This window comes from Cucurbita maxima, unplaced genomic scaffold (genome assembly GCF_002738345.1).
Source record: "Cucurbita maxima cultivar Rimu unplaced genomic scaffold, Cmax_1.0 Cma_Scf00034, whole genome shotgun sequence".
Taxonomy (NCBI): Eukaryota; Viridiplantae; Streptophyta; class Magnoliopsida; order Cucurbitales; family Cucurbitaceae; genus Cucurbita; species Cucurbita maxima.
This window is the reverse complement of record NW_019272050.1, coordinates 1,803,534-1,826,749: the sequence shown is the minus strand read 5'-3', so window position 1 is coordinate 1,826,749 and position 23,216 is coordinate 1,803,534. Positions and strand designations below refer to the sequence as shown.

Genomic DNA, 23,216 nt, shown 5'->3' with positions numbered 1-23,216 from the left:
TTTGTTTCGTCTGTAGGTGCCACTATTTTTCATAACGAGACTATGAAATGAAAGTGAACATTCACCAGGGCAGTTCCTTAGTTGATCTTTCGGACAAAAATGCACAATTCACGTTAAACTAAACGGATTTAAGATAAAAATAGAGTAACAGGAAACTAAGGTAGTTGCCAAGGTTGTTTTTAGAGTTTCCATGTCAAATGATTAAACTTGGAACCATGGAACGAAAGCCCCAAAGAGCAGTGCTAAATCAGCGAGGAGTTGACAGAGAGCATCTCCACATCCAGCAGTACCAACGGCGGGGAGCTTTCATCGAGGCATTCAAATCAAATGATGCACAGCAAAGCCACAGATTACGAGGGGGAAATAGGGAGGGAACAAAAAGGACCCAACTACTTCATCAGATTTATCATCCTGTACAGTTTTCTTAACCATATTTCGGGAAAGGGCCCAACAATGCCAGCCAAATTATGTTAGTCAAGCCTTCCAGACATAACCCAAATCCTCGTCAAGGTCATTGTTCATAAACCCATTTTCAGGGAAATCTTGGCCTATATCTTCTACCAGACCCTCGGGCAGAGGAAGATCTTGCTGCAAATCAGAAGCCTTCTGATTGAATCCACTGTTACCAGCCGAGGACTCGTTATTTGAAGCAGCTTTGAAGCTATTGCTTCTACTCGGGCCAGGGGCATTGCTCCCAGCTACAACTGATGTACTATTGCCCACAAAACTCATACCCCTTCTTCCCAAACTTCTATTTGCAATTGGTCCGGTCAGGGGCTGCTGTTGTGCACCACCACTCTTACTGTTACTTGATATCTGCAGTAGTTGTTGGATCATCTGTTGTTGTATGGCCTGGCTACCTTGAATTGTCTGAGGATGATTTTGTTGGACCAAGGAGCCAGTATTCGGTGGATGCTGCTGCAGCTGCTGCGATTGCTTTTGCAAGGTTTGCTGAACGCTTGAAAAGCCACCGACAGAGGAGTTCTGTATAGATCCAGGCATCAAAGATGCAGTCCCATGGAGTGTAGGGGATGGATTATAGTTGGCATTATTGAAAGAAGACGAGGCCTCCTGTTGGTGTGGGCTCGGGTTGGAATTCATAGAGCTTTGTCTCATGAGCATATTCTGGTATGTAGTCAGTGCCAAAGCGGCTTGTGAACCACTCATACCTCCTCGACCAATCATTTGATGGTTGTTAATCCCATGATTATCAAGCTCAGAATGCATTGCCATCAGCTTATTCATTGTGTTGCGATCTGTGGGAAGACCTTGAATGCTTGCTAATTGCTCCATCTCCTGCATTTTCTGAATCTGGAGCTTGGCTGCAGTGGCATGTCTGGGATAATTTTTCAAGCCCTCTGTAAAAATATCAAGTTCCAACATGTAATAACAGAAAACTCGAGTTATTCATCCCCCTCCACCCACACACACAACAAAGAGGGGAAAAAAAAAAGGAAAAGAAAAATCAGAGAACAGAGCACTGAACAAAGATAGGAGGACCAAGCAATTCAGATGTGAAAGAAAATATCGTCCATCAGAAAATAAAACATACCCGCAAAATAGACTATTCAAACGTTTTGAATCTCAAAAATTATGATACATTTCATAATAGATATTAATATTGTATCGTTAGGCTTTAGTTTCCAAGCTTACATCAAATTGAAGTTGAAAATCCCTAAATGCATTTGTATATGGAAATTCGAAAGGTGGGATTCTTATACAACTAACCCGCAGGTGATGTATTTGACTAACGAAAGGAACGAGCAGAGTGGAACTGAGAGAGAAGTAAGATACACGAGGAAAACTGGTTTTTTTCAATTTCAAGCTAGGTCAGGGGAATCTGGCTGATTTTGTAGCGAAATTTGATTTGGTGAATACACTCTTACCAAACAGATGTCTCTACGTAACGCTAGTAAGTTGTAGCTTAGATAAGAGAGATAAATCCATATTTCAACCAAAAATAATTGGTTCACAAGTTGTCATTTTCAGTATGCTAACAGCCTACTCTCTTTGAAGCCAAACCTAGTGAAAGTGATGATTAAAAAAAAAAAAAAACGTCAAACAAACCACAGTTTAGAAAAAAAAAAAATATATATTTTATAAACCTAAATACGTAATTCCAATTGAAAGAAATTTAATACGAAACCGCTACAATATCTATAGAGAATCACAGTCGATCATAACTAAGTTGCAGAAGATGAGGATACAGGAGCATTACCAATAGGCCCAACTTTTTGATCTCGGCAGAAGCCAATCAGATCTTTCATTCTGTTGACAACCTCTGATATCTGATAATATTTTGAGATTTTAACAAAATTAACACTGTGGGAGTGAAATAAAGAAAACAGTTCTCCAGTAATGGCTTTTAAGAAATGCATGAAGTTACCTGCAAGCATCTCACGTATCTTTTAGAGAAACCCAAGTCATTCAGCAACTGCAACTCCAGACTTTTAGCAAGCTGACGACCAGCCGTCAGTACCCTAAGAAATCAACCACATTACTGTGTTAGTACACATCCAGCTGCACAATGAGTTGGTCGCCAGCCCTGTCACTCGATATGAATTGATAAAATGTCCAAAATAACCTTCCTATTAAGGGCAGACGGACATCAACAAAAGATTGTGCTATTATCCCTAGAAGTTTTACATACATTAAATAGACAGAACATGGTGTCAGAAGGTCAAGTCAAACCCCTGTACACCTAAAACCATAGGGACGAACAACTCACATATTGCTATTTGCCTGCAAATCTTTCTGAGAGACACCATCAGGACCACTTTCAGCAATTGTGCTTTGGCTTTTCTGGGCAACCTGTAACAGCTGATTCACCTGCAAAATAAAAATATCTCGTTGAATTACAAGTATTTTTTCCATCTGAAAGACTTACAAGAATGTAACTGATTTTGTTTAATCAAATTCTTATCTTAAAAGTAAAAATAGAAAGCCAATCTCGAAGGTAAATAAATAAAAAAAAAATAAGAGGAAAGAAGGATAAGTAACAAGACAACACGAAAAACTGAAGTTTAAGATAGCTTTTAGAAGGATAGTATTATAAGATGGCTGAAAATAAGAAAACTGAAGAAATATCACAACGATGTATCCATGTAATTAGTTACAGAAGAACGGGTAGGCAGACATAATATGATTTAAAACATGAAAATAATATATAAAAGGCAGTCTGAACTTTTTTATAGCCAACCAGGGCCGTGCTATGGTAAAATTTGGAAGGGTTTCATTGCTTAGCAGTGAACTAAAAGTATCTTCCTACGCTTTTACCCTATCTCTCTTTTGTGCATAGAAAACCAAGCATGCTCTTCATCTGTATAAAAACTCAAATGAAATAGATTGCCCACGCCTAGCAGCAAAAATAACTTGAAAAAGACAACAGTCCACTCCATATTACTTTTATTCCAAGTAGAGGTTTGATAAGGTTCAAAAACAATACCTGAGGTGCAACCAACCTACGTGGAAGAAGTTCTTCATGACGCCGTGCACAAAATTCCCAAGACAAAATCTGATGATTACATTTACATTAGGCTAGTAACGATTAAATTAGCTGAAAATGCTGGTATGAATTAGCAATATATAAACCTTCAAGTCTTGTGTGAATATGATACGAAGATGACCCTCACGAACAACACGAAGTTGCTCATATACACTCTCTTGAATTGCTTTTCGATATTCTAACATCATAATTCCAGAAGGAAAGCTCCTTTCATGTGGACGGTCCAGAAATAAAAGCTCATCCATAACTCCACTTCCAAATTTGATCTCGTTGAGTCTTGGGAGAACTTCAAATGTGGCCTCTTCAATTCAACTCGTTAGCATGATAGCAAAAAGTTAGATCTGGAAAGAGACCAGAGTGCTAAAACCAGCATTCAAGAAGTTCAAGTTAAAAAATTATAATTCATGTGCTCAGCTTCAGTTAGTAATTCAAAGTGAAGTATTATGGTACATAACTTACCAGTCATTGGGAATTATGCAAAACATTTGTTTTCGTCACTGAGTCCATAAAAAAAATTAAGAACAGAAGGGACAAGAATTAGAAAGTAAGGAATCTAAATGAAATAGTTTTTTACATGAGAAGAAATAAACAATTTTTTTTTTATAAGAAAGATATGCCGACCCAAATGATTTCAGCTAATAGTGGAAGTAAAGATTTAACTTATAAATCCAAATAAGACGCTACATAATTAGCTAGTTCTAAGCATCAATGAATGTCAAATAGATCATGCTGGCATTATCTAAGAATGTAGATAGCTTTATGGATAGAGAACAGGTCCAATATGTAGAGATCATGTACACTTATGTACATGCGCGGGGGGGGGGGGGGGGGGGGGGGGGGGGGGGGGGGGGGGGGGGGGGGGGGGGGGGGGGGGGGGGGGGGGGGGGGGGGGGGGGGGGGGGGGGGGGGGGGATTAAGCTATGTTCCTTTTTTTTCTTGCTGATTGTTTCTCTATTTATTTTTATTTATTTTATTTTTATTTTTTTTGGGGGGTGCGGGGGATGTTGGAATTGGTCGAAAACAATATCTATCAAGGTCTCCAACATTCCACCGTGTGAAAATCAAATAGAAGATTGCTTTCTTCATCCTTACCAAATCCCCTTCCTGATTTGGAGCCACAGATGTCGCAGTGCCACGCATCCTGAAATCAATAAAAACGTATGTTCAAGGGAAGTTCACAACAACACAAAAATGGCAGACAGCTACAATGAATTGAAGCGAATGGGAAATAGCATTACTAAAGTACAGACAGCAATTGAAATTTGAAACTAATAAATGTGACTGCAGTACTCATAGCATTTAGATTTCTAGAGTAAAGAAAGAGATATTCAAGACTTAAATCTAGATATATTATCAAAGAATTGTTTTGAAATGTGAATGTGGAAAAAGTAACCACATTAAATATGAATAGACGATCCTATCTTTTCATACCATTTAGCAATTAAAAAATGTAAAATATAATTGGGCAACTGATAATATTAGCAAAAAATATCGCAAATGTATGAACTGACCATAGCTGCCTGGGGAAACACACCAAGAGCATGGTGGCCAACATTCTCGTACAATGACAAGCACCATCTTTTCTTCGCACGAGGAGAGTAATACTCTGCCACAAACTTTCTCCAGTAGGCTATACTATTCTCCTATAAAACGTCAATAAGAGAAAAGGGAAGACAAAAATAAATAGTTAAATGAAGCCAGGAAGAGATACAATAATTAGAAAACAAAGAGAACCAAGTGAAAAGGGTAGGTAACATGGATGAATATAGAATTTTAAGAATGATATGATAGAACGAGAGAAGATAACTCACAGGAGGCCTTTGCCGCTGATGATATAAATATTGCATCATCCGACGAGAACAAACACCACCATCAATTGGGCGCTTCATGGGTGATACTGGCTGCATTGCCTGCGGTTGTTGCAATTGCTGCCTCAACTGTATCTGCTGCTGCTGCTGCTGAAACTGAGCTCTGTACTGAGGTAGAGACTGCAAAATCTGTTGCTGTTGTCGCATTCTTTGTTGTTGAAATAAAGCTTGTAACTGCGAGTTACTGTTTTGCAGATGCATGGAATCCTGTCTCTGAAATAGCTGCTGCAAAACTTGCTGTTGCAGCACATCTTCCTGCTTTATATCCAGTCGTGGTTTCTTCTGCATCTGAGAATAATTATTTGGATCTGGAATGAAAGACACCTGAAATTTTGCACCCAGGGGAAGTGGTACTTGGCCTATTTGTGATGTTGGAAATGATGTGGCATGTGAAGCACCTTGCTGTGCCTGTTGCTGAATGTGTTGGACATTTTGGTCCTGTTGAGAATTTTGCTGCACCACGCAGGATCCATCTATAACTGAGGAACCGGACACACTAATGTTATTTGAATTGAATGACATAGGCGATGCAGGCAAGCGCATGTATGACTCCGTATTGATGCTTGCACTCCTTTGCAAATGTGGCCCTCCTGAAAGCGAAGAGTTTGCATCAGTAACCAATGAACTTGCACCCACACTGGGTCCTGAATTTGCCACACTGTTTAAAACTGCATTATTCATGTCTCCGGAAACTGGACCAAAATCAGAACATCCAGTTCCTGGAATTGAACTCGATGAATTTGCAAATGATTGGCTCAAGTGGGAATTAACAATAGCTGAAGACTGCCCTTCTCCTTGGTAGAAAATCCCAGAACTCGATGAAGACTGCGCTAATCCTCCAGCCAAACGAGAAGATGCCATTGAAGCCACCACCCCTTGGCGGCTAGCGTCTAGGTAGCCAGCCAGACCTCACCAAAATAGACATTCTGACATTCACAAAGATAGAAAAACTATACCCACGAGAAAGAAACCCAGAAACCGCCCACAAATTCCTCATGTCAAATTTTATAAGAAGAAAATGTGAACAATATCATGATTCCACTTGAAACGTTAAATATAAAGTATCTGAGCCTTTTGACCTTGAAGCCGGGGGAAAAAGAAAAAGTAAAATAAATCAAGCTCTATCAAGACCACTTGAGGCGCAGGGCTATTGAAGTTTCAACCGTAAGCCGCAAGGATCTGTAAGGAAAGGGAAGGAAAAAAAAAAAAGAGTTAGTAGATGAATGAGAAAATGAGAGAAGCTAAATTCAATTTTAACGATTTTGAAAGCAATCTCTTACATAACCCTAACAACTTGCTCAAAACCAGACAAATTTCCCGTCCGACTGACGAAACCCTAAATTAGCTATACAAGAAATAAACTCCGGCAGAAGACTCACGATTGAAATTAAACTCAAATACGGCAAACTACATCCTCTGAACTTACCAAAAACAAATTAATCCTAATTTCTCATCGTTTAAGAATTAAAAACAGTGATGCAACAGCAACTCAAATCGAACATGAAAACACTCCCTCCCTCCCCTGCTCAGAGTAAAGAGGGGGGGGAATGAAGAACAAACCAAACTCAGTAAATTAATCAGCTCAGCATCAAATTCCCGACCTAAACACAAGCCGAACATGAACATCGACTGATAAAAAAAACCAAAAACAGTGAGCTTTAACAGTGTCTGAGAGATCAAATCATGGAATCCAATGAATCGAATAGAGAAGCAGAACAAGAAAACTTGAACAAAATTGTAACAATGAAGAGAAAGCAGCTAAGATTCGAAACCTTTGAGAGCTTAACAGAACAGAGAAAGTCGGCTCTTTTTTTTTTTTTTTTCTTGCTTAATTTGGAAACCTGAAATTTCATACAAAAGAGGAGAAAGAGAGACTTGGAGGATACTTGTGTTATGTAGTGAAGCGTAGATAGCGGGAATTGCAGCGAGGGAGTTACCGGCTGCATTGATAAACCAGTCATCTGTCACCGACTACTCCCGGTCAATCTCGAAACACGTGTCGTCGCAGTGATCGAGAAACGTATACGATGCCCGATCTGGCGGTGACGAAACGAGGTTGGTTACAACGTGGCAGGCTCTCATTGGTCTGTTTTGGGGACGCCTATGATGGGTTTTGGAGATCTTTCGTCACCGTTATTCTTTAGAAGGGAAATAATCAGGCGCATTAAAGCCTATCCAAATTGAACATCCCCCGTTTGCCACCTCATCGATGTAAGGACATTTTTAGATTTTCGAAAACATGTAGGGGCCATTTTGTCTTTTCGTTCTAACATTATACAACGTGTCCCTCATTTATTGGTTGGAAGTATGAGAATCCATGTGAGCGTAGACTTTCGACGCTGGTGATATTACCAATCACGGTTAATAAAGACCACGTTTAATTCGATTCTATAATAATTAAATTAAAATATTAATTTTACACCGGCTAATTTCATTTCATTCACATTTCCCCCCTAAAGTAGGTATTAAACATGTGAATAAATTATATAATTAAACCATAGAAAGATAAAAAAAAATAAATTAGTTATCATTTTAATTTCATAATCATTTTTTAAACTTTAAATTACTTTAAATTTCTTAATTACTTAAATGTCGGTAACTAATACTCAACGAAGGTTTAAAACTCACTTATTTAAAAAGTACTAATGTATTCTCTACCACATGAAAATAGCAAGTTTATGAAGCTAATATAGTCATATCCAACCTCAATTTATCATTACTCGAGCAAGACATGTCTAGAACATAGTTCATGATTGACACATGACATGTTTCGTTGGACAACAAACCAACATATGAACTTGGGAGGGTCAGAGAAAGGTAACACGAACCACCCTATTTGACATTTGACAATACATGCTACACTCTAACACTAGACATAACCCATGCTCGTACTTTTGTATTGATATCATTATTAGGTTGTACTTGAAAAAATGAACGAAAACTTAAATAATTTATATATAATTATGAGTAAATAATTGATAATATTTTCAATTATTTTAAATAAGCATTTAAAAAGGAAGGGATATGGCCTACCACAAAGGTTATTATTGACCATCGGAGGCACTAATTTTGATGTTTAGAAAGCAAAAGCAACCATTTGTCCTTTTATGTTTTTTGAACAATAAAATTCAAATTAATAATTGGTTTTAAAACAAACTCCAAGATGCTTTTAACAGCCTTTTATAATGTAAATTTTAGAAGAACAATGAACAATACAATATCATAATCTATCCATTTTGTAAATATATCAATCATATATGTAATACATAAAGTTTGATGTAAACAATTGAATGCATATTGAGTTTATAATATGGTATAAATATATAAATTTCATTTGAACATTAATTATTAGGTGTGACAACAAAAGTAAACCCATAAACCAAAATTAGAAAATAATAATGTTTCCCACTTTGCTTTATAATAATAAAGTAAGGTTGTACATTTACATTAGGGAATATTAATGTACATAATAAAAAAGAAAAATAGGTGTAGAGGAAACAAGGGCCATGGCTTATTTTTCTTTTTTTTTTTTCTTGAGCTTTTTGTGTGAAGGAACGAAAGGATTCTTTGACATATTGTTTGATTCCTACAAATCAACCGAAGTTACTCATATCTCCACAAATCAATACACGTCCTTTTCAACAACTAAGAAGTCAATTGTAACAGCCCAAGCTCTCCGTAGGAAATATTGTAGTATCGTTGTTAGCCTCATAACTTAAAAACACGTCTACTATGGAGAGAGTCTAGCCTTATTCCGACTAGTCTTTTGACTGAGTTTGATAAATGTATGTTACAATAAGATCCCAATTAATTGGTATAATAAAATAATAATTAAAAAAAAGAGCATAAGGTTATGATATATGCATTCATAGTTCTAGGTTTGCATTATCGAGGCTCCAAGTTAATCATATTGTTGGCTACCAACAGATCTCAACAGAAAAAGAGAGATTCCTGGATTTTATGAATTTAATATTCTAAAAAATACACGAATATTTTTGTTTTTTGTGACCATAATTTTTTCACCATTTCCTAAATGTAAGCTTTTTCAATATTTATTTATTTATTTTCTTATTTGTTCGCAGTGCTTTTTTAAGAATAGTACATAATAAAGCAAAATTTAATATTATATTTCTATAAAAACCATATATATATATTTTTTATATTTATTAAAAGATAGTAACACATAATTTTTTTTCGCTTTTAATTTGAAATAATAGAAATTAATCTCACTACAATTAAACAAAGTTAAAGATTCGAACCCTCATCTTAAGGATTGTGTTAGATGAAAGTGTCCCACGTCACGTCGGTTAATTTAGAGAATAGTCATGGGTTTATTATCAAATAATACACTCTCCACTTTTGGGGAAGCCCAAAGCAAAATTACGAGACTTTATACTCAAAGTGGACAATATTATACCATTGTGAAGAGTCGTTAATCTAACATGGTATCAGAGTCATGCCCTAAACTTAACCATGTCAATAGATTGACAAATCCTCAAATGTTGAACAAAGTATTATGAGCGTCAATGTGGACAATATCGGATTTGAACTCCCTTCATAATCTTATGTTTTTTCATAAATTGCAATTTGATTATAATTCTTAAACCAACCCGAAGTGATTATGAAACTCTGTAGAAAATTAATCGCGAGTCCAATTGAAGTGATTTGGATTGAGCAGGGAAGTGTCCGGCCCAATGATCCTCGGTGGAATTTAAGAGAAATGTTTCTAATGGAAGTCAGTTTTCTCGATTGCCAAACGGGGAAAGATAATGAGCTGCACAATTCTCTCTCCCGACCCGTTAATTCGGTTGTCATCCACTCCCCGATTTCGCGCTAAAAACGGGTCGAAGAGTCCAGTGATTACTGCTCGTCTTGACGATTCTAAGAACTCGCCCAATCGCCAACTCAATCTCTCTGTTCTTCGCTTCACACTTGGTATCTCTTTTTCTTCCTCTGTTGTAAATGGGTAATTTCTGAAGGAATTTGATAACATTTCTTTCGAATGGGTTTAGGGATTCCTGGATTGGATGAGTCTTACTTACCCAGATGGATTGGTTATGGATTTGGCTCGCTTCTGCTTTTGAATCACTTTGTTGGTTCGAGTTCAGCTGCTCCCATCACCTCAGCACAGTTAGTAAGCAATCACAGTTTTCTGGGAACGCCTTTGCTTTTAGGTTCTTGTTGGGGCTTTCATTATTTCTGTTATTTGATGTGTTTTTTTTTTGGTAGAGAACTGAGGCTTTAGGCATTTCCTTGGCTGCATTTTCTATTGCACTCCCCTACTTGGGAAAGTTTCTTGAGGTAACATACGAGATATTACATTGTTGACCTGATTATACAGTTATTTTTTTAATGTTCTTCTTCTACTTGCTGGGAAACTTCCGTTAATCTCTGTAAGAGTGTGGAAAAAGGAGAATTCGAGGGACTTGAAACTGCTGGCTCGTGTAGTACTTAAAGATCAAGTAGGGATTGTGATGGAAAATAAGAGACTGGGACGGGGGGGTATATATATTTGATGGATCTTGTTAAAAGAGAATGACCTTAACGATGACTGGAGAGCCTACTGAAAGCTTTGCTATCAAAGTGTCCTGATTAGATTGAGATGAACTTTTATGTGACCGGATTTGTAGAATAAAATTGTATCCCTTAAGAACCGGATGGGCATCTAACTCCTTCATTCAGGCTCCACTTTGCTCGGGGGATATAGCTCAGTTGGTAGATCTCCACTCTTGCAGTTGGGTCGTTGCGATTACGGGTAGGATGTCTAATTGTCCAGGTGATCGATTTCGGTTGGGTGGATGCCTAATGAAAATCCTATCTAATAAGTTCAAAGATGCTTCACCTGTTCAATCCAACTCTTCCCAAAGTTGATCCAACCTCCCTTGAATTTGAATAAGATTGTCATTCTAACCCTGATGGTTTTCTAGACATTCTATGTGTAGCGTTCATCTCGGAATCTTCTTGAAGAGTGAAGCTCTCTTATTCGTCCTCTATCTTGCGTAAATTTCTTTTCTAATGTCTTGTTATTGTTAATTCAATTTGGCTCAAATGTCACCTCAGATCTCTTTATCTAGCCTTCCGTCTCTATCCGCTAGCAAATATTGTTCTTTTTGGGCTTTTTCTTTCGGGCTTCCCCTCGAGGTTTTTAAAAAGGTGTGCTAGGGAGAGGTTTCCACACCCTTATAAAGAATGCTTCGTTCTACTCTCCAACCGACGTGGGATCTCACAATCTATCCCATTCGGTTTCAACAATTCTCCTCTCCAACCAATGTGGATCTCAAATATTTGCTAAGACCATACAAAAAAAAGAAGTCTCACCACCTCCTTATATAAGATGTTCTCACATTGTCGACGAAGCCATTATCACTTTTTTGTTCTACATTCTAGCATCATACCATTCCATGAGTTGCTGGCTTGCGTATTAGAGTAACTTCATCAGGCACCTTGTTGATGTCTAGTTGAAGCATTGGGACTTTTGCTTGCAGGGTGCAGTTCCATCTGGCGAAGCTACCCTCCCTGAAGGGGCTGAGCAAATATTTGTTTTGTCACAAAATGTATCGGATAATGTGAAGGATGACTTGGCTTGGGCAACATACATCTTGCTGCGCAATACAAACAGTATATCAGTGGTATAGTATCTCACCAATTTTTGTTGTTAGAGAACACGCTGTGTTCAAAAGATTAAATTATTTAGCTTCCCTTGACACTCTCTAAATTGTAATTTTTGCATTTATCTTTGGAATCAGTTAATACTGATTCAAGGGGAGTTATGCGTTCGAGGATACTGGAATAGTCCAAATGATATATCAGGAGCAGATTTACTTGCCTGGTTTGAGGAGCAGCTTCAGAGCATTGGCCTATCTGCATTAAATGATTCCCTCTATTTTCCTCAGATTTCAGGTATATGATTCCATTTTTTATGGTCTCTTTTGCTCTCTTGCCGCACATGGAATAATGTCTTAGAACGACCATAATTAGTGGAGAAAATGTTATCTCCTTAAAAATCGCTTATGCTCATCAATGGAATAATTAGAAAAATAGGTTGAAGGGAAGTAGTTCTAACTTTGAACTTTTACATAGAAGAACGTAAAGGGGGCTTAGAGAGCATAGGAATGACTAGTACTCTAAAGGACTTACGTTTTGATAATCAACCGCTATCAATATTTGAAGAAATCTGCAATGTCATATTGGTTTCTTTTCCTTATGGTGTTGAGGTGTTTCTACTGGTTGTTTCTTCGATGAAACATGCATTGATAGTAATAGTTAAACAAATGCTATGATGTTCTATGAAACCTTTCAAAATCATGGTTTTCACAACTTTTTCAGAATCTGGACTTTGGCAAATGCTATCTAAGGGCACTCGCTCAGTTTTGGTACAGCCAGTGGCTCAAAATCTAAACCAAAGTGGCAATGAGATGGAAAAGATTGGAGGGTTCATATTGGTGGCTTCAAGTTTAAGTTATGCATTTAGTGACAAAGATAGAGCCTGGATAAGAGCTCTTGCTACCAAGTTTGATAATGGGGACATATCGTGGGGAAGTAAGTAATAAATCTCCAATATATTTTTTGGCTATTGACGTGCTTTTCTCAGAAGTCATGAGCATGGTACTGATACTCATTTTTGCCAATAAATTAGAGAATGTTACTATTTTCTAGTTCAACAATCTTATTGACGCCCATTTCTTAGAGCTCACTAAGCTTTGCATTGATTGACGTACAAAAATTACTTTTTGATGCAACTGTTTCCAGCAAGACATGGAAAGAACAGAAACGTTACGCTGTGGATTTCCTTAGAAACTTAGGAAAGGGATATAACCTCTCTTTCAATGCCCTTTCTTATTTCTTCACTGTCTTTGGGCCAAAATCCATGAGAGGTGCTTGTAATTTTCCACTTAATATAATTTCTATGAACCTGCCTGTAACTGCCAAAGCTCACCGCTAGCCGATATATTTTTTTTTTGGGCTTTCCCTCCAAGTTTTTTAAGACGCATCTACGATGGAGAGGTTTCTACACTCTTATAAACGGTGTTCCGTTCTCCTCCTCAATCGATGTAGGATCTCACACTGCCTTTTTACGAAAATGATTTTGTTCTAAATTCTCTTTTATTTTATTCCTAATGAAGTAAATGCTTGGAATAAAGTTTGGAGTATCCTGCACCTATTTGGTACATGTTGAAATACGCGCTTGGACAACCAAATGAATGCTTGTTACGAATTTGTATAGAACAGAAGCTTAGCAGATCTTGGCAGATAATTTGGACATGATGCAGCGTCAACGTCTATAGAGAACCTTTGATTTCTTGGCCTGATCTGCTGAACTCAACTCTTTTTCCTCAAATCTAATTTGTTGGGGTGAAAATGTAAGAATCTATTAGAATCTATATGTTTGGGCGAAGAAAAATGTACATGAAAGAATATATGAAGAACAAATAAGGTCATACAAGTATCCCAGTGACCCCTTTTAGAGGTACCCTTCTTTAAGAACTATAATTTAATTTCTCCATGTACACAAGGAAAATGAAAAACAAAATTTATCTTTCAATTCTCTCTAACTTGAGCTCCTGACTCTTCTTTTTGTTATCAGGTCGAAAGGTCACTCTGTTCAATGAACAACGGAGATGAAGTTTCAGATTGAGCTACTAGGAGAGAGCCTTCGAAGCCTTATAAAAATTTCTCCCAGCCGTATACCAGATTCTGCCAAAGTAGTACAGAAAGGCGATAGTTTGACACAATACAGGATGAAGATCATTCAAGAAAATTTGAGGTGCATATACTGACGTGTGTTTAGGTACCTTAAGACGCACCACCTTTCTAATTGCCAGTAACAAGCCTGGCTTTAGACATTGCACTTTTGTAACATAATGTTTGAGAGCGTAAACCTGTGGTGCAAGCCACGACATGTGTTGGGAAAGGAAAAACCTACCACTCTGGTGGTAGATGTTAGGAACCACAAACCTCCACAATGATATGATATTGTCCACTTTGAGCACAGGCTCTCATGGCTTTGCTTACCAATGGATATGTATTCCTTAGTTATAAACCTATAATCATCCCCTTAGCCAATGTGAGACTCCCTCCCAACAACCACTCTGAGTAGAAAAGATTAAATTTACCAGTCTCTCACAACTTCCCTAATCTTAGTTAGATAAGAACAGAAACACGAGCTAGAACTTACCTCTCCAGAAGTAGATATTGGTGCTGGAAGGATGCTCTGGAAGAACTAGGCTGTGCACTCGAACTCGATCTTCTCCAACATCTTGTCCCTTTGCCTTGCAGGAAAAAAGGAGAAATAAGCAAGCGAGTCCTTTTCTAAACGGGCTTCTGAGTTTGGTGTCTTAGTCATCAACAAAGTGAATTTTCCTAATCTCTTTATAAGTTCTATGCAAATTTTGTAGACATAGTTTGATCCTTGTTGGCTGAATTCCTTCAAGTGAATCCCATGAATAAGATAGCTATACGAGGTGAAAGTAAAGAGAATAAAAGCAGGTACATTATGATATATATTTTATTTCACATCATGTCTCAATTCTTAATGACTGATACATCAAATTAAATGAGGCAAGAGACTGCTCATGAATTCAGCTTACCAGTCTCCGGTTGAAATATCTTCTCTGTTGCAGTTCTGGCCCAAGTTTGAGAGGTTGTTAGCTATTTGAGATGCATCTGAAGATGGCACATCCTGTCACCAAAAAAGTCAGTATTTAATGCCCATCTGCTACATTTACTTCTCTCTCTCTCTCTTAACGTCCTATGGTATTTTTTTATTTTTTTTAGTACAGCTTCATATGGTATTTTATAATACACTAATGGAGATTTGAAAGACTTGAATCCATGTACTTGATTCAGATGTTAAACTAAGCTAATGTAGGTGAGAGAGAAGAGGGCATGTTGATTCATCTATAGTTTAATGACAAAGGTCACAGCCTTGTACGAACACAATGAAAATGGAAAAGTATTGCCTATTTTTCTTCTCCTTTATGATTTTCTTTTCCTTTGAAACTGAAATAGCAAATTAATTGTTGATATGATTTGATTAACCTGTGCATTCTATCTGGATTCCACAGTCTCAACATTGCAGTAATGGGAGGAAGCTGAAATTGCAACTCGCTGGAGAAGATAGAACCAATGGACTGAGTTGGGGTGACAAGCCAACCCTGTGACCAAATCCATTAAAGCAGAGAGAAAGAACAGGAGAGGGTTCTCTAAGGAACCACGATTTTCAAAATGGTATGATATTATCCACTTTTGAGCTCAAATGATCATGGCTTTGCTTTCGATTTTTTCAAAAAGCCTCGTACCAATGAAAATGTACATTTTACTTATAAATCCATGATCATCCCTTTAATTAGCCAATGTGACTCCCTCTCAACAATTTTTCCTGTGAACAAAGTACATCATAGAGCCTTTCCTGAGACTTATGGAGTCCTCGAACAGTCTCCTCTTAATCGAGGCTAGACTCCTTCTTTGGAGCCGTCGAACAAAGTACACCATTTGTGCGACACTCGAGTCATATTTGAGTATACTTTTGAGACTCACAACTTTTTTGTTCGACACTTATGGAATCTATTAACATGACTAAGTTAAGGGCATGACTATAATACTAGATTAGGAACCATGATTCTCCGCAATAGTATGATATCATCCACTTTGAGCATAAGCTCTCGTGGCCTTGCTTTTGATTTTTCCAAAAGACCTCATACCAACAAAGATGTATTCCTTACTTATAAATTCATAATCATCTCCTTAATTAGCCAACGTGAGCTCCCCCAACAACAATCCTCGACAGGTTCAATTAAAATATCTCGCCCTGTACTCACCATGCTTGCTTTCTCACAGAGATAATGCAGTCACTGTGTCAACTTTTATTCCAGGAACATAAACCTCACTTCTCAAACCAAATGAAGTTGCCTAAATTGAAAAAAAGAAACAAGGCAAAGATGAAGTGTTGGGTCTCGAATATTTCCGGAGGAGATAGAAGGGCCCATCAGAGAAAAGAAAAAAAAAAAGTTTGATGTTTGCCAAATGGGGAAGAAAGATGAAGATGCTACCTGCTTCACGTTCTCATATACTTTAGAAGGTTCGGTAAAATCAACAACTCCTGTTTCCTTTGACTGCAAATTAGCAATAAAATAGAAAACTTATAAGACTTAAAGCTAGACAAGGCAATAGATGAAGTTCCAGAGGTTCCTAACCTAATTTCATTTGTACAGATCAGCAAAATCACTGAGGAGAGAAACGAAACTGTGGGGTTTCATTATAAAAGAAAAGAGACCCAGGGCCGCCATTGTTGTTGTTGAACAAAACAATGAGAGTTATTGCAGGTGAGTGTGGGGTTACCTTGATATTACTCCGAAGAGAAGCGAATTCAAGATGTGATTGTGGGTTGCTTTTTCTCTGAGTTTTTAGACACTGTAAAGGGAATGAGCAAGCCAGGGCCGCCATTGTTGTCGGTTTCAAAGCTCTGTTTCTTCTCTAATTTCCCAAAGAAGATAAGCCCATTTTTCGGTTGACCCTCGTGTGTATCTTTGTTTGATAAGATTTTGTAATTGCAAATTTGAGCTCATACGAAAGCGACAGGATCACAATTTTCTTGAGAGAACGTAATAAATGGGGTATGGATTTTTGGGCTTTTCAGCTATAAACATTTGGGGGTTTCCATTTTTTTCTTCATACAATTAGTTTGTTTCTTTCTGATAGGTTGAATGTCGAATGGGACTAAGCTCGTACAATGAAACCATTAAACCATAGATTTAGTAACAGATTAGTAAACCACTAGATTATCTTGCTATATACTTCATTTTTTTTTAAATTATTTTCAAAAACATTAATCTTTCTTTTTTAAATATTTTTATGCAGAGAATAAATAAATAAATATATTATTAATTAACAAACTAATAAAGAAAACTAGATAAAATTATAAAATGAAAAAAATTAGAATATTACCCTCGATTTTCATAAAAAAAAAATTTAAAAACTAATTTTAAAATAGAATATAATCTAATAAAATATTGGACGTTTTAAATATAAAATCAAATTTGGAAAAAAAATCTATAAAATAAGATATATTTTTCAAAGAAATTACTAAATTTAGGTGTATTTTAATTAATTTAAAAATTTAAAAATAATTAAGTTTTTGAAAAGAGAAACCCACAAAAATTGAGTGAATCTGTCCTAAAAATGGGTGGGAGTAATTAAAAAAGATAATACCAAAATCCACATAGCTTTCAGAGAACAAGTTCCATTAAATTAAATACAACAATACCTATTGACCCAATTAAAAGTTTTTTCTATTTTAATATATAGTATTTAAATTAAATTACTCTTTAATCCCTTTCCATCTAACTTCTAATTTTGATTTGGATTAATTTAAATCATTTTTAATTCCTTATTATTATTATTATTATCTTGGTGTGATATCAAATCTATATAAATATATATATATATATATATTATACACATAATTTCCCATTAAAAATTGGCATCAATTACTTTAAAAGAGATTAATAATAATAAAAAAAGCTTTCCCAATGATAATGTATTTTTCTAGTTTTGCATTATATCAAAATCATTATCAATTTCAATATCTCCAAAATCCTAAATATGATTTTTTAAATTAAATTTATGCTTACTACAAATAATTAAACTCAATTTTATCATTCATAAATTATTTATTTCAAATTCACATAAATTACAAATTCTTTTACTAGTGAAATATTAAATTAGAAAAATAAGGAATCAATAATATAATTAATACAAAAAAATATATTTATTGCCATTTTATTGAGTATTTACCAAATGGTTTAGGGATCATTAGAGGAAGCTAATTCCAAGTCCACCGACACGGTAAAAATTAATTAAAATATTTGTCAAAAGAAAAAGAAAATAAAGGTCCAAATTATATGCTTTAATAAAAGGTCAAGTCATAATAATAAAACAATTTAAATAGAATAATTACAGGAATAATAAAGAGTCAACGAATAAAGTAGGTTGCAACGTCCCTATCGAAACGACGTCCGCATGGAATAAACTCTTTGATTTGACTTGCCACGCGCAGTGACTTTTTTACCCAATGCAAAATCGACGCGTGGTATACACACGCCGGAGTGTCGGTGGTGGTTGCCAATTCACCAGACCGTGATGCGTTGATGTGGCGTCCTTGTGTCCAATGGGTCCCACTGCCACATGTCATTGCTTAATTTTCCAAATTTTATTAGGAGATTCCATTTTGAAAGATTTTTTTCCCCCAAAATCTTTAGCATAATTTTGAATTTTATAAATTTTGATAAATTCATGCCATATTTTGATATGTTTTTAAATTTTTTTTTAGAAACTTTCTAATTTAATTATTATTTTTTTTATTATATTATGCATTTGCATGTAAATATATAAAATTAAAAATCAATAATTGGTTGAATAAATATATAATTATAAAACAATTATTTTTTTTTTTCAAAATGTGAGATTTTCTCCATTTAAATGAAATTATGTAGTTCTAATTTATCAAAGATTATGATTAAAGGGAACAAAAATTAAATAATGGAAGTTAGTGAAATGTCTAAATTACCCCTAATTTGGAGACAAAATGTTTGATGAAAAATGGGAAAGAGTGGGATTTTGTTTGGAAGTTCCAAAATTATATTCACAAATAAAATTGGAATTACTTTCATAAAAAGAAAAAAAAAAAAAAAGGAATCTTATTTAGTAATTTACTTTTGGGAAGTTTCTACCAAAAACCAATTATCTTATGCAAAACTTATCTTCAAAAGGGAAATTTTATTTATTTATTTTTTATTTTTTATTTTAGTAAAATTTATTTATTTATTTCTATGAATTATCTATAATAAGTTTCACTCTAAAATATTCATTGTTTTGTGTACCTAATTAAGAATATTAAATAAAAAATTCTTTTAACAAAAATGAAAAATATTTCTTACAATATTCATAAGAAAAAAAATAAAAGAAAAAGTCCTAAAAATAGTTTTTAGTAAATATTCCCATTGTAACTTATATCAATATTTAATTTCAATTTTGTGCCTACTTTTCTTTTTTTTTTTTAGTTAATTTATTTTTCAAAAATAAACTTCATTAAAAGGATTTGCGGATAATGAGCATAGTTGGTGATACCGAGTGAAGAAAGAATCCTCAGTGTCCAAATTTCACGAATTTAATAGAGTAACGAAGATAACTACTTTGTATACGATATATAGACTTGACCATTCAATCAATATAATATTGAATGAGCAATTCACGAAATTCTTTGTTTTCAATAGGCTTTAGTCACACATGTAATAGACCATCACGTCCTTGAGAAAGACGATCACTATCTCCCTTCAACCCTTTGAGCAAAATGCAATAAAAGGGAGAGATGGATCGACCCCATTCCCTCTGTAGGAACTATCGAATCACTCTAAGGGTGCCTTTGGTGTCTAAGGTTTGTGAATCCAACTAATGGAACAATTTAGTGCATTTTTTCAAGATCTAAGTCAGAAGAAGGTAGCTTGTAACAACGCAAGTCTAGTGCTTGTAGATATTGTACACTTTGGCCCATTACGTATCGCCATCAACTTCACGATTTTTAAAATGCGTTAATTAGGGAGAGGTTTTCACACCCTTATAAAGAATGCTTCGTTTCCCTCTTCAACCGATATAAGATCTCACAATCCACCCTATTTAGGGATCCAACGTCCTCACTGTCACACCACCTAGTATTTGGCTCTAATACCATTTGTAACAACTCAAATCCATTGCAAGTAGATATTTTCTACTTTGACTCATTTCTATCGCCGTCAGCCTCATGATTTTTAAAACGCATATGTTCGGGAGAAGTTTTCACACTCATAGAAGGAATATTTCATTCCTTTCTACGACCAATATGAAATCTCACTTAGTTTGTTTGATCCTTACACCCAAACATATACAAGATATGACAATGTTTGACGAATTATTGAGATAGACAAGATAACGAGACACATTTTCAAGCATACTAAATTAACGAAGCCAATGAGACGAACATAAACCAAATGGATAATTAGGAGATGGAAAACAAAGTGCACATGTAAGTGTTAAGTGTTAATCAATGAGAGGGGAAGGGATCTTTGCTTTGCTTTTAAGACACACAGAAAAACACGAACACAAAACACCACACCATAATACATATAATAATAACGTAATTTTGAGACGCAACAGTTCCTCCACACATACGTAATATGTCTCTTCCATTTCCCCTTTTCCTTTATAACCCAACCCACTTCCAACACAACCTTTGGCGGCTTTTCATTTCCCCTCTTTCTTATATAATTTTGCTTATTCCATTTAGATATATATATATATATATATGAGAGTAAATCAACACCCAACTTAGCTGGCCACTCGTTTTTATGTTTTCTTTCCTCCCTTTTCTCTTTCTGCTCTTCGCTGCCTTCGTCCCTCGGTTTCTAGAGGGATTTTCTCGGGAACGTTTGAGACTTTAGCAAGTGGGGTGGGGAAATTTTTCGCAGGGAAGGCAATTGGTGGCTGCTTTGGGCGCATCCCGATTCTCCGTGGCCTGACAGATTCTGGGTTCTTCGGATTTGAGTCAAAGGGGAAACCCCATTTGAATTTAAGAACAAGAATCGGATGAAATTTTGGCGATTGGGGGCTTTTGATTTTGTTTCTCAATACCTGTTTTAGACGCGTGGCTTTTGCAATTTGCTTCGACAACTCTGTTAATGCTGGCGTCACTGCCTTTTTCAACGATAATCTCTTGACGTCTATTGGGTGGGTCTCTTTCCATTTTTTTAACAGATCGCCGAAGAAAAATTTCCACGCCGTTGAGATCTGCTGCTTTCCGATTGGTTCTTCAGTCAAAGATGATGAAAATGAAGACGAAAACGACAGGGCTGTCTCAGATTAAAGGTAGTTCCGCAGTCGGTGACGGGGGCGGAGACGGTCAGCTGATGGATTGGGAATTACGGCCAGGGGGAATGCTTGTTCAGAAGAGAAACGCTGATTCCGACCGGGAATCAACTCCGGCGCCGCCGACGATCAGAGTTAGAGTCAAATACGGCTCTAATTACCACGAACTTAGTATCAGTTCACAAGCCACATTTGGTGATGACCCTTTTCTTGTATCCAAATTTCGGAGAATCCCAAATGAATTGGAGGCTGATTTTTTGTTTTGTCGGTGTTTTTTGTTGGTTTGAGTTGCAGGGGAGTTGAAGAAGATGTTGGTCGGACCGACAGGATTGCACCATCAAGATCAGAAGCTGTTTTTCAAGAAAAAAGAGAGAGATTCAAAGGCGTTTCTGGACATTTCTGGAGTGAAAAACAAATCAAAGATTGTTGTAATGGAAGACCCAATTAGCCAAGAAAGAAGATATGTTGAGATGAGGAAGAACGCCAAAATGGAGAAAGCTTCAAAATCTATATCAGAAATCAGCTTGGAAGTTGATAAACTTGCAGGACAGGTAAATTGTTTGTTTTGTTTTGTTTTGTTTTGTTTTGTTTGGTCTTTTTTGGGGAATGAAAGGTCAATGTTGTAATGGCAAAACACATAGGTTTCTGCATTGGAATCTGTGATTTGTAAAGGTGGGAAGGTTGCTGAGAATGATGTGTTGAATTTGATTGATTTGTTGATGAATGAATTGCTTAAATTGGATGCCATTATGGGAGATGGAGATGTCAAATTCCAGAGGAAAATGCAGGTTTGGTTATTATGTTCTTGATTTTCCTGTTGTTCTTGAGCTAAAACGACACAATTTTGAACCATTTTGATCGTTTTTTGTAGGTAAAAAGAGTGCAAAAATATGTTGAAACTCTTGATTTGTTGAAGATTAAGAACTCCATGGCTACAATTCTAACACAAACTCACAACACCACCAACAATTCTCATCATCAAAGACAAACAAGTAGGCCTTCCTTTGCAAACAACAAACTATCAACAATTCAAGAGGAGCAGCAGCAGCAGCCCCGAGACGACCTTATCGTCCTCGACGATTCTCTACAATGTCAGCAATCTCCTCCGCATTCGACGAGGTCGACGGCGTCCTCTGGTACCGTGGTGACAACAAAATGGGAGATATTCGATTCGTCCTCATCGGTTGCACCCACCGAGCATCCCGTCCCACCGCCGAGGTTCAACTGGGAATTCTTCGATTGAGAGAGAGAGGCAAGGCAGTAGATTTTGTTGAGGATGTGTGATTTGAATTCAGATTTAGGTGGTTTGGTCCCTTATGATAATATCAGGAGCCATTTGATTCTTTAGTGTATTTAGATGGAAATTTAGAGTGACATCTCCCTCTTCAGGAAATAAATGGATCATCACTTCTGTTCCTTATTTTTTGTTTGGCATTTTGGAGTTCATTCTCCCTCTCCCCCATTTGTATCTTCTTCCTTTTTTACCTTATAAACAACACTTCTCTACCAGATTCTCTTCTTTTGTTTCTCTGTTTCTGAGTTTCACAGACACCTTCAGATTCAAGACAGAGCTACTACCTTATTTCTTCCAAAACTTCCTCCCACCTCGGTTGGAGAGGAGAATGAAACATTCTTTATAAGGGTGTAAAACCTCTCCTTAGTAAACGCATTCTAAAAACCTTGAAGTGAAACACGAAAAGGAAAGTCCAAAGAGGACAATATTTACTAGCTGTGGGTTTGGACGGTTACCAATTATGAAATCTCATATTGGTTGGGGAGGAAAACGAAACACCTTTTACAAGGGTGTGGAAACCTCTCCCTAGCAGAAGCGTTTTAAAACCTTGAGGGGAAATCCGAAAGGGAAAGCCCAAAGAGGACAATATCTGCTAGCGGTGGGCTTGAGTCGTTACACCAATGATATTAGAGCCAGACACTTAGCGGTATGCCAA

The 23,216-nt window shown here is 36.4% G+C and overlaps 4 protein-coding genes across 16 annotated transcripts; 2 read left to right on the top strand and 2 right to left on the bottom strand.

Moving 5' to 3' along the window:
• Positions 1-43: 43 nt before the first annotated feature.
• LOC111467492 (probable transcriptional regulator SLK2) lies at positions 44-7,250 on the bottom strand. Of its 2 annotated transcripts, none has more exons than XM_023112409.1 (10): positions 7,146-7,250; positions 5,317-6,552; positions 5,017-5,148; positions 4,598-4,646; positions 3,592-3,806; positions 3,446-3,514; positions 2,729-2,829; positions 2,387-2,480; positions 2,219-2,288; positions 44-1,358 (listed from the first exon to the last, which is right to left on the bottom strand). In XM_023112409.1, exons 2-10 carry the CDS (start codon positions 6,232-6,234, stop codon positions 475-477), a joined length of 2,532 nt encoding a protein of 843 aa, XP_022968177.1. In that variant the 5' UTR covers positions 6,235-6,552; positions 7,146-7,250; the 3' UTR covers positions 44-474. The 2 variants fall into 2 exon arrangements, with proteins under 2 accessions (XP_022968177.1, XP_022968178.1); XM_023112410.1 differs by lacking the exon at positions 7,146-7,250 and adding an exon at positions 6,975-7,117.
• A 2,852-nt stretch (positions 7,251-10,102) lies between these two features.
• Positions 10,103-16,746, top strand: LOC111467648 (protein COFACTOR ASSEMBLY OF COMPLEX C SUBUNIT B CCB2, chloroplastic). Of its 9 annotated transcripts, none has more exons than XM_023112620.1 (12): positions 10,103-10,308; positions 10,386-10,507; positions 10,603-10,674; positions 11,859-12,002; positions 12,120-12,273; positions 12,700-12,912; positions 13,497-13,840; positions 13,958-14,859; positions 14,994-15,325; positions 15,438-15,600; positions 16,245-16,450; positions 16,584-16,746. In XM_023112620.1, the coding sequence occupies exons 1-7, from the start codon at positions 10,143-10,145 to the stop codon at positions 13,547-13,549; spliced, it is 924 nt and encodes a 307-aa protein (XP_022968388.1). In that variant the 5' UTR covers positions 10,103-10,142; the 3' UTR covers positions 13,550-13,840; positions 13,958-14,859; positions 14,994-15,325; positions 15,438-15,600; positions 16,245-16,450; positions 16,584-16,746. The 9 variants fall into 9 exon arrangements, with proteins under 9 accessions (XP_022968388.1, XP_022968394.1, XP_022968393.1 ...); XM_023112626.1 differs by having other exon boundaries at positions 13,497-14,137; positions 14,650-14,859; XM_023112625.1 differs by having other exon boundaries at positions 13,497-14,161; positions 14,650-14,859.
• On the bottom strand, positions 13,818-16,841 carry LOC111467650. 3 transcript variants are annotated; one of them, XM_023112629.1, is made up of 5 exons: positions 16,711-16,841; positions 16,422-16,484; positions 14,961-15,052; positions 14,549-14,642; positions 13,818-14,252 (listed from the first exon to the last, which is right to left on the bottom strand). In XM_023112629.1, exons 1-4 carry the CDS (start codon positions 16,813-16,815, stop codon positions 14,594-14,596), a joined length of 309 nt encoding a protein of 102 aa, XP_022968397.1. In that variant the 5' UTR covers positions 16,816-16,841; the 3' UTR covers positions 13,818-14,252; positions 14,549-14,593. The 3 variants fall into 3 exon arrangements, with proteins under 3 accessions (XP_022968397.1, XP_022968398.1, XP_022968396.1); XM_023112630.1 differs by having other exon boundaries at positions 13,818-14,067; XM_023112628.1 differs by having other exon boundaries at positions 13,818-14,642.
• A 3,864-nt stretch (positions 16,842-20,705) lies between these two features.
• Positions 20,706-22,776, top strand: LOC111467396 (BAG family molecular chaperone regulator 3-like). Of its 2 annotated transcripts, none has more exons than XM_023112260.1 (4): positions 20,706-21,462; positions 21,556-21,818; positions 21,909-22,055; positions 22,139-22,776. In XM_023112260.1, the coding sequence occupies exons 1-4, from the start codon at positions 21,222-21,224 to the stop codon at positions 22,508-22,510; spliced, it is 1,023 nt and encodes a 340-aa protein (XP_022968028.1). In that variant the 5' UTR covers positions 20,706-21,221; the 3' UTR covers positions 22,511-22,776. The 2 variants fall into 2 exon arrangements, with proteins under 2 accessions (XP_022968028.1, XP_022968029.1); XM_023112261.1 differs by having other exon boundaries at positions 20,708-21,462; positions 21,562-21,818; positions 22,139-22,510.
• The last annotated feature ends 440 nt before the right edge of the window (positions 22,777-23,216 follow it).